Here is a 16,149-nt window from a genome sequence, read left to right as displayed (position 1 = left end):
GGGATATATATTTTTAACATATAGCGTGACTCTGCCTCCCTTTCTATTCTTTCTGTTCTTTCTGTACAAGTTATATCCTTCAGTTGCAATATTCCACTCATGGGAGTCATCCCACCAAGTTTCAGTTATACCTACCAAGTCGTATTTACTTTCCTGTATTAAGAATTCAAGTTTGTCCTGTTTGTTTCCCATACTCTGCACCTTACTCTACAGACATCAGAGTCCATGTGATTTATGGTCTGGCTTCCTTCCTCCATTTTTATGAAGAGTATTACTGGGCCCCATTAGAGCCGTTCCCTCAGCTCCTCTTTCTGTGCACAAGCCTTTGTTAGTTATTACTGCCAAATTCACGTCTTCCTCCCCCTTAGGATTCAGTTTAGCGCTCTCCTGATTAACATTCTTCCCAATCCTTGTGAGGTACAATCCATCATTTGCCAGCTGTCCATGTTCCAGGAAGCGTAGCCCATGACCCGAAAATCCAAATCTCTCGCATCGGCACCACCTTCGTAGCAAGTCATTCACCTGGAGTATTTTTCTTTCCCTTTCCACTTGTCTTCTGACTACTGGAAGGATGGACAAGAAAATTATTTAGGCCCCAAAGTCCTTGAGGTTCCTTCCTAGAGCTTCAAAGTCTGATGTGATTGTTTTGTAGCTCTGCTTGGCAGTATCATTCATTCCCATATGGATGAGAAGAAAGGGTTATCTTTCAGTGGGCTTTATGAGCAATGGCAACCCTTCCATCACATCTCAAATTGGTCCTCCAGACAAGCAACATACCTGGCAAGTCCATGGATCTTCTCGGCATACTTGGGTTTCAATCCCATGCAGCAGGGAGTCTCCCACCACTTCTACTCTTCTCTTCTTGCTGTGGGCATAGTTTCATCACCTCTGCTTGACTGAGCTTCAGTCTCTCACTAGCTGTTGTATGAGGTCTCCTGCAATTCTTCCCCTGCAGAGTGTCCTCCAGTCTCATCCTCAAGTGCCTGGAAGCGGTTCTGTAGTTCCACCAGTGATGGATGTCTTCTTGCTCTTCTGCTCCTAATCGTCACCCTTTTCCATGGAGTTCCCTCCACTTCAATGTTGTTCTCCACAACTGTCTCCTCTTCCGCTTCACCATGCTGTTGTTTTTCCATCTCCTGTACTTCTTTTTGCTGTTGTTGTTCCAGTGTCTTCATCTTCTCTTAAGCTCTTCAGTGTGGCCACCCACCGTTCCAGGCCCCTCCCTTCTTCTTCCAACAGCACTACCAGCTTGCACTTGTTGCACGTGTACACCATATTGTTCTCAGGCAAGAAAACAAACATTGCACACATGTTGCAGGTCACCACCACTGGAGCGTCCTTCCTGTCCATAGTCTCCATTGCCGTTTGTTTCCTTATTTCTACTTATATTGGACTGGCCTGTGCTTTGTCTTGTCCTCCTTTTCCCACTTGACCTCCCCTGCTGAACTCCTCTGCTAAACTCCTGTTACCTCTCCCTGTTCGCTCACTTTCTGAGAGCTTACTCGCTTATATCTCCTCTGGACCAGCTGACACAGCTCCCTCTGCTCTGCTCAGTTAGGAGTAGGGATGGATGAGAATTTTTATTCAGTTCACATTTCAAGCAGAATTTATCAAATCTGCAATTTCCGAAACAATATGAAAACTGAAACACAGCCATTCTTTGAAATTCACATGTATTAGAATTTTGGGATGCAGTTCGCCAATTAAACAACATTTACAAAAATGCATATATTAGGGGAAAATACACATAAAAATGAATACATGAGTGAAAATAATATGCAAAAAGGCATGAAATGATGAGAAATGGCTTGCAAAAATGTGTAACTTTGTCAAAACTGCCTACAAAAATGGGTTTAATTGCAGAAAATTGCACTAAAATGGTGGAGAATTTTCATGAGAATTTTTTTTTAAAAAATTGCAGACTGCTGCAGAAATGTAGAGAACTGAATTTAACTTTGGGAAAATGAGAGAACCGAAACAGACAGATCTTTCTAGCCATAGTTAGGAGTCAAGAAACAGAATGAAAACTCCCAGCACACATAGCTGCTCCTCGTTGCACTCAGAAATTATCAGGTTACGCCCCTTCAGCCAGCTCCGATCAGGCCACACCCCTTCTAATCAAGATGCTATGGAACCTTCAGAGCTCATGGTTAGAGTAGACAGATTCAGAGCCTTCTTTGTCTTTCTCTTTCTCCCTACACCTTATCTGCCAAACTCCTCTTAGCTCTCCATGTTCACTTACTCCATTTGCTCATTCTGTTCACTCACTCTCTGAGAGCTGGCTTGCTTGTATCTCCTCCGGAACAGCTGACACAACTCCATCTGCTCTGCTCAGTTAGGAGATCATCTTACCCTTACATACCCAGTTGATCACTTTGCTGTGCAGGTGAGGGCCTCCTGCAGATACCATGTTATCAGGAGGTCCGTTCTGCACAGCATAGGAAGTGGACTTTTAGTGTTGTGGCACCAACACTTTGGAATTCCCTCCCCTTAAATATTAGATAGGCACTATCTCTGTTATCTTTTTGGTGCCTACTGAAGACCTTCCTCTTTCAACAAGCCCTTAATTAGAGACCTTATCCCAGTCTGCGTCTGTGTTGGAATTGTTTTTAAAGATTTTTAAGGTGTTTTTTAAAGATCTTTTTACAGATGTTTTGTTTTAATATATTTTAATATATTTTAAAGTCTGTTTTATGACATTTTAGTGTTTTTAGTGTTTTTATTTGCCACCCTGGGCTCCTACTGGAAGGAAGGGAGGGATATAAATTTAATAAATAAATAAATAATAAAATTTGCTGGAGGATTTTGTTATGGTAAGATGTTCCATAGCTGGAACAAGAACAGAAATGGTTTTGCCCCCTAATGATCTTGCTTCCTGAAATAATAATAATAATAATAATTTAATTTATGTGTCGCCTATCTGGCCAATGGCCACTCTAGGCGACGTACAAATCAGTTGCAGTAAATGCAGCACAATAAAATACACATAAAATACAATATAACAAGGAAACTATAAATAGGAATGATAACAGTTCAGAGTAATAGGCAATTAGTCCTGAGAATTAACCCTCCCCGGAAGTCCCGAAGGCCTGTCTGAAAAGCCAGGTCTTCAAGGCTTTGCGGAATACATTCAGGGAAGGGGCATGCCGAAGATCGTACGGGAGGGAGTTCCAGAGAGTGGGGGCCGCCACTGAAAATGCCCTCTCTCTAGTCCCCACCAACCTAGCTGTTTTAGTTGGTGGGACTGAGAGAAGGCCCTGAGTGGCTGATCTTGTCGGGCGGCATAATTGGTGACGCTAGAGGCGCTCCATCAGGTAAACTGGCCCGAAACCGTGTAGGGATTTAAAGGTTAGTACCAACACCTTGAATTGACCCCGGAAAATAACTGGAAGCCAGTGTAGATCGAATAACACTGGAGTGATGTGTTCCCGGCGGTGACAATTTGTAAGTAGTCGAGCCGCAGCAAAGAAAGGATGAGGTTATCTAGATCTCTGTGACAGATTCACAGAACAATTATTTGCATGTTTCCTCAGTTCCACTGACTGTGTTCACATGTAAATACACATAGGATTACAGTCTTAATAAAGGTTTCATACAGAGAGACATGCTCTATTTGTCATCAGTACTCAAGCTGTGTTTATGAGTAAAAAACAGCATCTTGAATTATTCCTAGAGGCTAATTGATAGCCAGGGCAGTTATCACAAAGTTGACTGAGAAAGAGTTGACTGCTTGCTCATTCTAACTAGAAAGAGCTAGAAAGACTTCAGCCATCTGTACTCATCCTGCACAGAAGAAATTACAGTAGATAGGAATGATGGTGACCAAATGAATCCATTTCTTCTAAAAACACTTTTAGTTCACTTTATACTTTGTAAAAAAGCTCCCTTGAAATGCTAACATTGAAACATATTCACTAATAGGCAAAAAGCTTGCGGTTTAAGAACTTACCCATAGCCAACAGATATTTCTATCAAACTTTAACAAGCAGGGAAATTGGGCGGCTATAGTGAATGCACCAGGGGAGCAGGAGACTTGACCTCCTCTCTATTGTACTGCCCTATGAATTTGTCAAAATGCAAACACAATTTGGGTTGGTCTTTCACAGTCCAATACTTCCTATGTAGCTTGGAAGAATTTGGTAATGTGCCTCTGAGCATATGCTGAGTAGTGGCAACACCTGCTATCTCCAAAGATGGAGAATTACATTTTTGTATGTTTGTTGGTGTACTTCTTACTTTGCTTCTTTTCTGTGATACTACTGTTTCTACAGACAATCAAAGCTAGAAAATTATATTTCTCTCATTATTCATCCTAGAAATCTGTGTCAAATTTATTTTTATTAATTTCAAAACCTTTTTATTGCTCAGTGTCATATGATGGTGAAGACAGCCTTTTGTGTTTCAAACTGGAGGTTATGTTCTATTTCTATTTTGGGCACATTAACAGTGGAATCTGGAACTGCAGTTTGATGTAAAAACAGACTGATTACAATATGTTGCTACTTAAGCAATGACTCTAGCTGTTGGAAAAGCGGCCTGCCCAAGATGCATGTTTTCAGCTTGCTATGCTTAAATCATCCCACTTAAGGAAAGATGGGCGTGGTCAATTAAAAATATAGAGCACACCTAGAATTTTGCTAGAATATATTTCACCTCCCACTGTTTTATCTTGTGCAAACTGAGACACTCCTCATGTCCATTGGAAACCATTCTGCAGGATAGTCACTGCCATTATTCCACTATTGTTTTTGGAGGTTTTTTTTTTTATTGTTGCAAAGCTGTACTTCACATATTCACAGGAACAGAAGCAAAAGAGAATTATTTACTATAGGAAACTTCACTAAAATTGCAAAGTAAATCAAACATATTTAAAGTGACTATCTGAACTATATCAACTGTTAATATTGTTGCTTCCTCCCTGCTAAAACAAGATCAGCACAGCACATGTCTTGTTTCTGTTATTTGGGCTGATTTTAGATGTTGCCACCACTCACCATATGTTCAGAGGCCCATGTTACCAAACTCTTCCAAGCTACACAGGAAGTGGATTGGACTGTGAAAGACCAACCCAAATTAAGTTTGCATTTTGACAAATTTATAGGGCAGTACGATATCTCAGAAAGGAGGTCAGGTCTCCTGTTCCTCTGGTGCATTCACTATAGCTGCCCAATTTCCCTGCTTTTTAAAGTTTAATAGAAATAGCTGTGGGCTATAGGTACGTTCTTAAACCGCAAGGGTTTTTGCCTATTAGTGAACTTCCCTGTTTTTTAACCCGGAAGGTAAAAAATGGGATCTGTGCAAGTTTGCTGAGAAAGGATTAATCATTTGCATGCTTATTCACTTCAGTGGGATTTACTCCCCTGCAATCATGCTTAGTATAGGTGAAACTGACCATAGGGGATGTGGAGGGAAGGAGGGGGGAGGAAGCAGGAGGGGGAGGAGGAGGGCAGGTTTGATCATTTGCATGTTTATTGAGTTCAGTGGGATTTACTCCCATGCAATCATGCTTAGGATAGGTAAAACTAACCATGGAGAGGGAAGCCTGGAGTGGGCAGGGGAGGAGGAAGAAGGAAGAGGGGAGGAGAGGAGGAAGAGAGAGGAGAGAGGAAGAAGGGGACAGGCAGGTCTGATCATTTGCATGCTTTTTCACTTCAATGGCATTTACTCCTGTGCAATCATGCTTAGAATAGGTGAAACTAACCTGGGGGAGGGGAAAAGGGGAGGAGGAGGGCAGGAAGGGAAGGGGGAGGGAGGAAGGGGGAGGGGAGGAGATTGGGTGGGTGGGCACTGGGCAGAAGGAAAATTTAAACCAAAACTGTCCCTGGCCACATCCACACCAGACCTTTATTTCACTTTACACAGTCATGGCTTTTCCCAAAGAATCCTGGGAAGTGTAGTTAGTGAAGCGTGCTGAGAGTTGCTCGGAGATGCCCTGTTCACCTCACAGAGCTTCATTCAGAGCAGCTGACTGTTAAACCCCTCTGGCCACTGGAGCTCTGTCAGGGGAATAGGAGTCTCCTCTCTGCACCCTTCACAAACTACACTTCCCAGGATTCTTGGGGAGAAGCCATGACTGTCTCAAGTGAAATCAGAGTCTGGTGTGGGTGTGGCCCCCTGATTAACCAAGCCAAGCAGCTGGGAGTCTGGCTTTTAGAACTCTGACAGTTGGTTCTTACTGAGCATGCCCGACATTATAATTGACTCCAATGCTAAATTTCTTAAATTCATTAAAATCAGCCAGGCATTTTTTAAACTTTTAAACTGCAGAAGATGAAGGTCAGAGTATGGGGCAAGGTCAGTAATAGGATTAGAGGTACTCTGTGAACATGGCTGGTTTTTAATTAATCTCAACAGATTATGAGAACTCTGATAGAAAAAAGTCCAAAAGGGGCCTGGTTTTTTTCTCTTTCTTTTTACAGTTTGAACTCTTGATTCTCTCTGTTTTGTGTATCATCATGTAAATTTAGATGGTTGTTAAGCAAGCGTTTCAGAGTTCAGAACTATAAGTTTTGTAAGGTTTTGTTTTGAAATGAGCTTATGGGAAGCATCAGAATGGCATGGGAAGGTATTTTCAATTTAACATTGCGGAATGCGAAAAATCCATGTTGACTATAGTATACAGCCACTCTTGTGGCTGTATAATTAGTACATTTTATGGGAACAATGGTTTGGGCGTAATTAATTCTACCAGAAATAGCTTGGGAGTACCACCTTTTCACACCCACCTTTGAGGTTGTGAAATATAGATTGTGCATAAATTTTGAGCCTGTAGAGGTAACCACAGTGGGATCAGATCCTTTTGCATCATTGTCTGTGTGTCATCCTGCCAAGTGATAATGAGGATTCTCACCGCAGTTCAACCTTCCTTCAAGCAAAGAAATTAAGGGTACCCACATAGGATTTAATGAGGGCAGAGAGAATGTTAAAGGGAGAAAGAACAGCCTCCATGGAAGGAGGAAGTAAATGTTTCTTGCAACAAAAAACCCCACTAACCTTTGTTGGCACAAGCCATCCACTTAAGGTTATCAGCAAATGCAGCTTCTCTTCCTATCAAGTAGGTGAAGATGCGAACCTGAAAATACAATCCTAGATTAATATCACTGTGCTATAACTTAACAAAACTGATAAATGAGGATCAATCAGGGTATAAAACACAATAAAGTTAAATATAGTCTAAAATCCTAAACGCATTTGACTGGAAATGTCCCAGATTTTTTCCCCTGAGGACGAAGCTATATGTTACATTTAATACATAAAGTACAACTAAGTCTGTCATTTTACTTTCATTATACCTTCCCTTCCTGCCATTGGAACAAAAATCCGGGGCCCTGCACAGCTAAGAGACTAGAAAAGAGTTCCCATACATGCCAATGAGTGTGTTAAGGTATCAGCCAAATGAGATATTTATGCTGCAATCAGGCACTGTTTAGCCAAATTACATCTCACTTGATTTTTGTTATCTCGCTCTCTCACACACACACATTTGGCATTTTCCCAAAACCATGACTAAACCTAAACGAGAAGTTAACACTATTGAGGTGTAACCTAAAATTACATGATACAGAGGCCTGTTCTATAGTTCAAAATTTAGTAGATTGCTCTGGTCTAAAGCTTGCATTTAATTATTGCACAAATTATTACTGCAGACGTGGAAACATGAGACAACCTATTGGCAAAGCCTCTGTCGCTCTCAAAGGCGTGAGCTTATATATTAATACAAGTCTTTCCACAATAAAGAAATACGGATACAATCTTTCAAACAAATTCCCCACCCCCACTGCCTTGGAAAGAAAAAACGCAGAACAGTCCAATGTAGTCTTTGTTCATGAGGTAGACAATTAATTAAAAGTATGTTGGAACTTTGGTCCAGACACAGATATATGAGAAAGCCTAACACAGTTGAGACTGAAAGGTTACTTTGCAGTTAAACAAGCATACTCTCCAACTATCCCTATTTAATAGAGACAGCCCCTATTTTATTGTTGTTGTTATGTGTCCCTGGCAAACTGCTGTCCCTATTTCTGCTCTTGCACCACACCCCAATCAAAAGAGCCCCATCACAGGACACTACCCACATTGCCCTGGGTTAGGGTAGCCACTTTGCTTAACACCAAAAAAGAGGAAATGAATCACAAAAAAACCCGTAAAAACTTCTGTATGCTAATTTATCAGTATAGATGCAAATTTAAAAATAATTACTATAATTTTAATGGAAACACAATGCATCTCACCATAGTGGGAATAAGTGTGACCAGGTGATCTGTGGGCTGCTCAGACTCCTGTCCAGATGCTAACTGTTCATGGACAATTTTGAGGCCCCTGCACTCCCTTCTTATGGTACATTATCTTCACATTGGATTCGGACTAGACAACCCTTCAGATAGAGGACTCCTTCAAAGAGAGAACTGACAGCCCTTCAACTAGAGGTCTGTCCTCTATAAAGGAGGACACATGACTACCTTGCTCTGGGTGAAGAGATTCATTTCTATGCATCTTATATGGGTGTTTAATGTATTGTTACCATCTTAAAGCTCTTGGGATAATGAGGAAAGCTACCACTATAAATTTTAAAAATCAGCAGATACCAAAGTAAGTGAACTATAGCAAGGAAAGTTAATGAAATGTTCTGAAGCTTATACATACAAAAACAAGTAGTCAAGTATCTTAATTTTCTCAAGGGTGTGTAATAATCTGATATGCAGTGCATTCTTGGCCACAGTGCATTTGCAGTGCAGAGCTTGGCCCACAGTAGTTCAGGTGTTGGTGACTTCAAGACTGGATTACTGCAATGCACTCTATGTGGGGCTTCCCTTGAACTTGATCCAGAAATTGCAATTGGTGCAGAATGCTGCAGCCAAATTGCTGACTGGAGTGAGCATATAACACCTCTGCTCAGAGATCTGCATTGGTTGCCAGTTAATTACTGGACCAAGTTACTACTGGTATATGAAGCCCTTAACAGCTTGGGACCAGTTCACTTGTGGGACCGCCTTACCCCATATGTGCCCACTCATCAGGTACCACATAATACTTGTTCCACACTTGCAAGAAATTGTTCTTTTAATATGGCAGCACCATTCTTTTGCTAGGTAGGATGCTGAAAGCCAGGACCTCCAAGGTGGCTTTCTCTGAAATGCTACCAGTTCCACGCGCAGGACCAGCCAGACAGGCCCAGCTTCGCAGTCTCAATGCGTGGATGAGACGATGGTGTCGGGTGGAAGGGTTCGGATTTGTTAGGCACTGGGGAACATTTTGGGACAAGCCGGGCCTGTACAAAAGGGACGGGCTCCACTTGAACCAGAATGGAACCAGACTGCTGGCACTTAAAATTAAAAAGGTAGCAGAGCAGCTTTTAAACTGACTGAGGGGGGAAACCCGACAGGAGCTGAGAAAGGTCCGGTTCGGAATAAACCTCTCCCCTGGGATAAAAACCAAAGAAATGATGAAATTTTAAAAGGGGTAGGCCTAGAAGTAGGCATTGTGAGAGCAGGGGCACAGGATATAAATTCAGAAGAGCAAAATTACCACAGGCCTAACCACAAGTGCCAAAGACACTTGAAGAGAGACACTGCTTACAAGTGCCTGTACGCTAATGCTAGGAGCCTGCGAACCAAGATGGGAGAACTGGAGTGCTTGGTCTTAGAGAAGAGCATTGATATAGTGAGCATAACTGAGACCTGGTGGAATGGAGAAAACCAGTGGGATACGGTTATCCCTGGATGTAAACTATATCGGAAGGACAGGGAAGGACGTATTGGTGGCGGAGTCGCTCTATACGTGAAAGAAGGCATTGAATCCAGCAAGCTCGAAACCCCAAAAGAGGCAGACTCCTCCACAGAATCGTTGTGGGTGGTGATACCATGCCCCAGGAGGGACTTAATACTGGGAACGATCTATCGTCCCCCTGATCAAAATGCTCAGGGAGACCTTGAGATGAGATATGAAATTGAGGAAGCATCCAAACTAGGAAATGTGGTAGTAATGGGTGACTTCAACTACCCAGACATAGACTGGCTGCATATGTGTTCCAGTCATGACAAAGAAGCAAAATTTCTAGATATTCTAAATGACTATTCCCTAGACCAGTTGGTCATGGAACCGACCAGAGGGACGGCAACCCTGGACTTAATCCTCAGTGGGGACCGGGACCTGGTGCGAGATGTAAGTGTTGTTGAACCGATTGGGAGCAGTGACCACAGTGCTATTAAATTAAACATACATGTAAATGGCCAATTGCCAAGAAAATCCAACACGGTCACATTTGACTTCAAAAGAGGAAACTTCACAAAAATGAGGGGATTGGTAAAAAGAAAGCTGAAAAACAAAGTCCAGAGGGTCACATCACTCGAAAATGCTTGGAAGTTGTTTAAAAACACTATATTAGAAGCTCAACTGGAGTGCATACCGCAGATCAGAAAAGGTACCGCCAGGGCCAAGAAGATGCCAGCATGGTTAATGAGCAAAGTCAAGGAAGCTCTTAGAGGCAAAAAGTCTTCCTTCAGAAAATGGAAGTCTTGTCCGAATGAAGAAAATAAAAAAGAACACAAACTCTGGCAAAAGAAATGCAAGAAGACAATAAGGGATGCTAAAAAAGAATTTGAGGAGCACATTGCTAAGAACATAAAAACCAACAACAAAAAATTCTATAAATACATTCAAAGCAGGAGACCATCTAGGGAGACAATTGGACCCTTGGATGATAAGGGAGTCAAAGGTGGACTAAAGAACGATAAGGAGATTGCAGAGAAGCTAAATGAATTCTTTGCATCTGTCTTCACAGTGGAAGATATAGGGCAGATCCCTGAACCTGAACTAACATTTGCAGGAAGGGATTCTGAGGAACTGAGACAAATAGTGGTAATGAGAGAGGAAGTTCTAAGCTTAATGGACAATATAAAAACTGACAAATCACCGGGCCCGGATGGCATCCACCCGAGAGTTCTCAAAGAACTCAAAGGTCTTCAAAAAGGGATCCAGAGGGGATCCTGGAAATTACAGGCCAGTTAGCTTAACTTCTGTCCCTGGAAAACTGGTAGAAAGTATTATTAAAGCTAGATTAACTAAGCACATAGAAGAACAAGCCTTGCTGAAGCAGAGCCAGCATGGCTTCTGCAAGGGAAAGTCCTGTCTCAGTAACCTATTAGAATTCTTGGAGAGTGTCAACAAGCATATAGATAGAGGTGATCCAGTGGACATAGTGTACTTAGACTTTCAAAAAGCGTTTGACAAGGTACCTCACCAAAGGCTTCTGAGGAAGCTTAGCAGTCATGGAATAAGAGGAGAGGTCCTCTTGTGGATAAGGAATTGGTTAAGAAGCAGAAAGCAGAGAGTAGGAATAAACGGACAGTTCTCCCAATGGAGGGCTGTAGAAAGTGGAGTCCCTCAAGGATCGGTATTGGGACCTGTACTTTTCAACTTGTTCATTAATGACCTAGAATTAGGAGTGAGCAGTGAAGTGGCCAAGTTTGCTGACGACACTAAATTGTTCAGGGTTGTTAAAACAAAAAGGGATTGCGAAGAGCTCCAAAAAGACCTCTCCAAACTGAGTGAATGGGCAGAAAAATGGCAAATGCAATTCAATATAAACAAGTGTAAAATTATGCATATTGGAGCAAAAAATCTTAATTTCACATATACGCTCATGGGGTCTGAACTGGCGGTGACCGACCAGGAGAGAGACCTCGGGGTTGTAGTGGACAGCACAATGAAAATGTCGACCCAGTGTGCGGCAGCTGTGAAAAAGGCAAATTCCATGCTAGCAATAATTAGGAAAGGTATTGAAAATAAAACAGCTGATATCATAATGCCGTTGTATAAATCTATGGTGCGGCCGCATTTGGAATACTGTGTACAGTTCTGGTCGCCTCATCTCAAAAAGGATATTATAGAGTTGGAAAAGGTTCAGAAGAGGGCAACCAGAATGATCAAGGGGATGGAGCGACTCCCTTACGAGGAAAGGTTGCAGCATTTGGGGCTTTTTAGTTTAGAGAAAAGGCGGGTCAGAGGAGACATGATAGAAGTGTATAAAATTATGCATGGCGTTGAGAAAGTGGATAGAGAAAAGTTCTTCTCCCTCTCTCATAATACTAGAACTCGTGGACATTCAAAGAAGCTGAATGTTGGAAGATTCAGGACAGACAAAAGGAAGTACTTCTTTACTCAGCGCATAGTTAAACTATGGAATTTGCTCCCACAAGACGCAGTAATGGCCACCAGCTTGGATGGCTTTAAAAGAAGATTAGACAAATTCATGGAGGACAGGGCTATCAACGGCTACTAGCCATGATGGCTGTGCTCTGCCACCCTAGTCAGAGGCAGCATGCTTCTGAAAACCAGTTGCCGGAAGCCTCAGGAGGGGAGAGTGTTCTTGCACTCGGGTCCTGCTTGCGGGCTTCCCCCAGGCACCTGGTTGGCCACTGTGAGAACAGGATGCTGGACTAGATGGGCCACTGGCCTGATCCAGCAGGCTCTTCTTATGTTCTTATGTTCTTAACTCTCTGCCTATTGACATCAGGCAGGTGCCTTCACTCTATTCCTTTCGTGCCTGCTTAAAAGTTTTTTGTTTAGGCAAGCCTATCCAGACATATAGATGATGTTTTTTAATCTTTTTAGTTAGATGCTGTTCTGTTTTGAAAATGTTCATAATTACTTGTTTTTAATTGTTTTACTGATAATTTTAAATGTTTTTTGTAAACTACTTAGAGGTTTTTTTTACAACCCAGTGGTATTTAAGTTTTGTTAAATAAAATACATCAGTTCCAATTAGGGTTGCCAGGTTACACTGTAATGGGAAAAACCACAAGGTGGAATTCTCCCTTCCCTCTGGCACAGATTTTAAAGATTCAGAAGACCTCTTGGTTGCCAGGTCCAGCCTCCAAGAGGTCTTCTGTATCTTTAAAAGTTGTGCAGGGGGAAGGGAGAATTCCACCTTGTGGTTTTTCCCATTACAGGGTTGCAAGAACACCTGCACTTGGCTGACTTTCTCTTCTCCTAAAGATACAGGATCAGTCTCAGGCCCTGAGCCTGGCAACCCTATTCTGAACAGGAAGTTCATGAAGATAAGCAGACCTTAGGTTGAAGTCATTTTCTCCACAGAGTTTGGAAGTGTATCTCATTTAAGTTCAATGTGCTCATACTGGTGTACAAAGTCCTATACAGCTTGGGACAAAGATACCTAAAAGATTGTCCCATTGAGTTCAGTGGGGCTTACTCCCAGATAGGCAGGTAAAAAATTACAGCTGCAATACCTAGATAATCTGATGCAAACCAAGTATGGTGCACTGTAGGAACAATCTACAAAGCCATTCAGCATAAGCCTCAGTGAAATCAATGGAAGCAATTCAGTAATAACTACACTAATAATACCAATAAGGAGCTTTCATAGTACTTCATGCTCATTTATCCATAATCCTTACAAACTACATTATTTAGCACTTAGGAGTGTTCAAAATACTTCATGTGCATACCTCAGTTATCCTTACAACCTTGTAAATGGATCAATATTATTGTCCACAGAATAGAGATTTGTGGGGCACTGTGACTGAGAGGAAGGCTTCCTAGTGAGTTTGTGGTAGAGGGCAACTTCCAGACAGGCTCACTCCAAAACATCATGTTCATTTTTTTCTTTAGTTCCAGCAGCTCACCTAGCACAACTACAGCTATAGTAAACAAAATGTTTAGTCTCTAAAGAAAAGGGAAAGAGTACCCTTAGATTTACATCCAAAGACTGGTACATAAATCATTGTCAATGGTTATCTCTGGGAAAAAATGTGCTGAAATATACTCTAAGTGGAGAATGAATCAGTCAGAGAGATTTATGTCTAATGGTCTCCTTTAATCTACACATAATAAAACAGTAACCATGTTCCTAATAAAAGGAGAATAAAAAGAGGGATGGACAAAAATGGCAACAGGCCAGAGCAGGATGTAAACCTAATTAGAAGCAAGTAATAAACTTTCAACCACTGTGTACTGAAGACTGCTATGAGAAAAGAACAGCCATTTTATTAGTTCTATACGGAGGATGCCAATTCTTTCTACCACTACCGACACTATTGAAGTCCCAATATTGTCTGCCTATACAAATGTAATACTTTCTCTTATTCATTGCTATTGAATTGCAACATCCAATGTGATTTTGTGAAGCACATCTTGGATATTGCTTGTGATGCAGCGAATGACGTGTCGCAATTCCCCAGCTTTCATGCTGCACCATATTGTGAAAGTAATTTTTTTAAAATTAAATTATTTGGAGGCAGGACACTTTCCTTCAGTGTCATCCCAGAATTAAAACTATCAGACCTGTTCACACAGTACATTCAACAAGTGTACAGTCTGTGTACCTGGGGACACAAGTAGCTGAGCTGCACACTTATACAGTTATTCACATGTAACATTCAGCGAGTGTACAGTCTCCATTATATACACATTTGCTTTCAGGAAACGAAAATGGCTTCAATGACACTTATTAAATGAGCCATTGAAACAATTCCCTTTTACTGGCAACAAGGCAAAACATGCTGAGTCTGTTATACTTCCTGAAACTGTTTCCTCTCAAGGCTTACATTCAATAGAAAGAGTTTTGGGGGAAAGGAAAATGTACTTTACTCTTTTCATTTTTTCTGCAGTGTCTTAAACTTTTAAAATTACAACATTAATTTTTAAAAAGAAAATACCAACTTCTATAACTATCGTAAAAATATATTGCAATTCTCATTGCTGTTATAAAGTAGATATGGTTTTCTTTGATGTATGCATTCATGGAACAATCCTATACATGTAAAGCCTATAGAGTTCAATGGAACTTACTCATAGATAAATCTGTGTAAGTGCAGACCTAAATATATTGAATGTTTATACATGGAAATATTTTGAGGAGGAGGTGGCTGAAACAAAAACAAGCTGCTTACAGAGTATTTGAACTGAAATGATTCTTCTAACATGGTACACCTGATTCTTTCTTGATGATATAATGCATTTTAATATACACAACTGTCCTCAAACTATAAATGCAGGGAAGATTGTTTATGCAACTGGGCTTTCCAGCCTGCTGCTCCCCCTGTAACATACTATGTCCCCTGGAAAGCCTTTCCTGATATTTGGGAAACAGGAAAGCTCTGGACTGTGGTTTTAATTATTTATGTTTTCTCAGTGGGACTGTTTGCAGCTCAGTATCAAAAAGTTATCATCAGTATCTTTTTATGATCTGTGTCATAATGTTAAGCTTTTAGATAGCACTTTAGATGCAGAAAATCAGTGAGGATTTCCAACTCCTAATTGTTTCACAATGAAAACAAGAAAATGACACACACACCCATTATAGTGCTGAAAAAAAGAAAGCTGGGGGTTGCTAATCAGGAGTGGATTTTTGTGTGGAAGAGCTGCGAGCTCAATTTAATTCTGGAACTCAAAACAAATCCCTGGGCTAAGAATTATTTAATTCTAAGTGTATATATTCTGTGGCTGGCTCTGGTTGGTGGATCTTGGGATTTTGTAATTGTAATAAATAATAATAATAATAATAATAATAATAATAATAATAATAATAATAATAATAATAATAATAAAATAAATAACCTCTAGGCTCAATTACGGTAATGCGCTCTATGTTGGGCTGCCCTTGAGGCTGGTCCGGAAGCTGCAGCTGGTGCAAAATGCGGCAGCAAGACTGTTCACTGGGACAGGGTATCACCAACATGTCAACCCCACTGCTAAAAGAATTGCACTGGCTGCTCATTTGCTACCGGGCCAAGTTCAAGGTTCTAGTCTTGGTGCACAAAGCCCTATACAGCTTGGGACCAGGATACCTGAAAGACCGTCTTACCCCTTATATACCCAGTCAATCACTGTGCTCTGCAGGTGAGGGCCTCTTGCAGATACCATCTTAGCAGAAGGTCATTCTGCACAACATAGTAAATGGACCATTAGTGTGGCAGCACGTACCCTATGGAATTCCCTCCTCTTAAATAATAGACAGTTGCCATCTGTGTTATCTTTTCCACACCTATTGAAGACCTTCCTCTTTCAACAAGCCTTTTAAGTTGAGACCTTATCCCAGTCTGCCTCTGTGCTGGAATTGCTTTTTAATATGTTTTTAAACCATTTTTTTAAAAAAACAATATACTTTAAACTTTTTTTAGATGTCTCAAA

General features: G+C 41.1%; 1 protein-coding gene across 8 annotated transcripts in view; it reads right to left on the bottom strand.

The window, feature by feature from the left end:
- Window positions 1-16,149, bottom strand: part of CACNA2D3 (calcium voltage-gated channel auxiliary subunit alpha2delta 3) — a 1,117,495-nt gene that overhangs the window by 454,049 nt on the left and 647,297 nt on the right. For all 8 annotated transcript variants that reach the window (XM_061618250.1, XM_061618247.1, XM_061618248.1 and 5 more), the window contains exon 12: window positions 6,994-7,072. In XM_061618250.1, coding sequence (XP_061474234.1) covers window positions 6,994-7,072 — 79 coding nt within the window. The remainder of the gene's footprint in view (window positions 1-6,993; window positions 7,073-16,149) is intronic.

This window comes from Rhineura floridana, chromosome 3 (genome assembly GCF_030035675.1).
Source record: "Rhineura floridana isolate rRhiFlo1 chromosome 3, rRhiFlo1.hap2, whole genome shotgun sequence".
NCBI lineage: Eukaryota > Metazoa > Chordata > Lepidosauria > Squamata > Rhineuridae > Rhineura > Rhineura floridana.
This window is presented reverse-complemented; position numbering and strand designations above follow the sequence as displayed.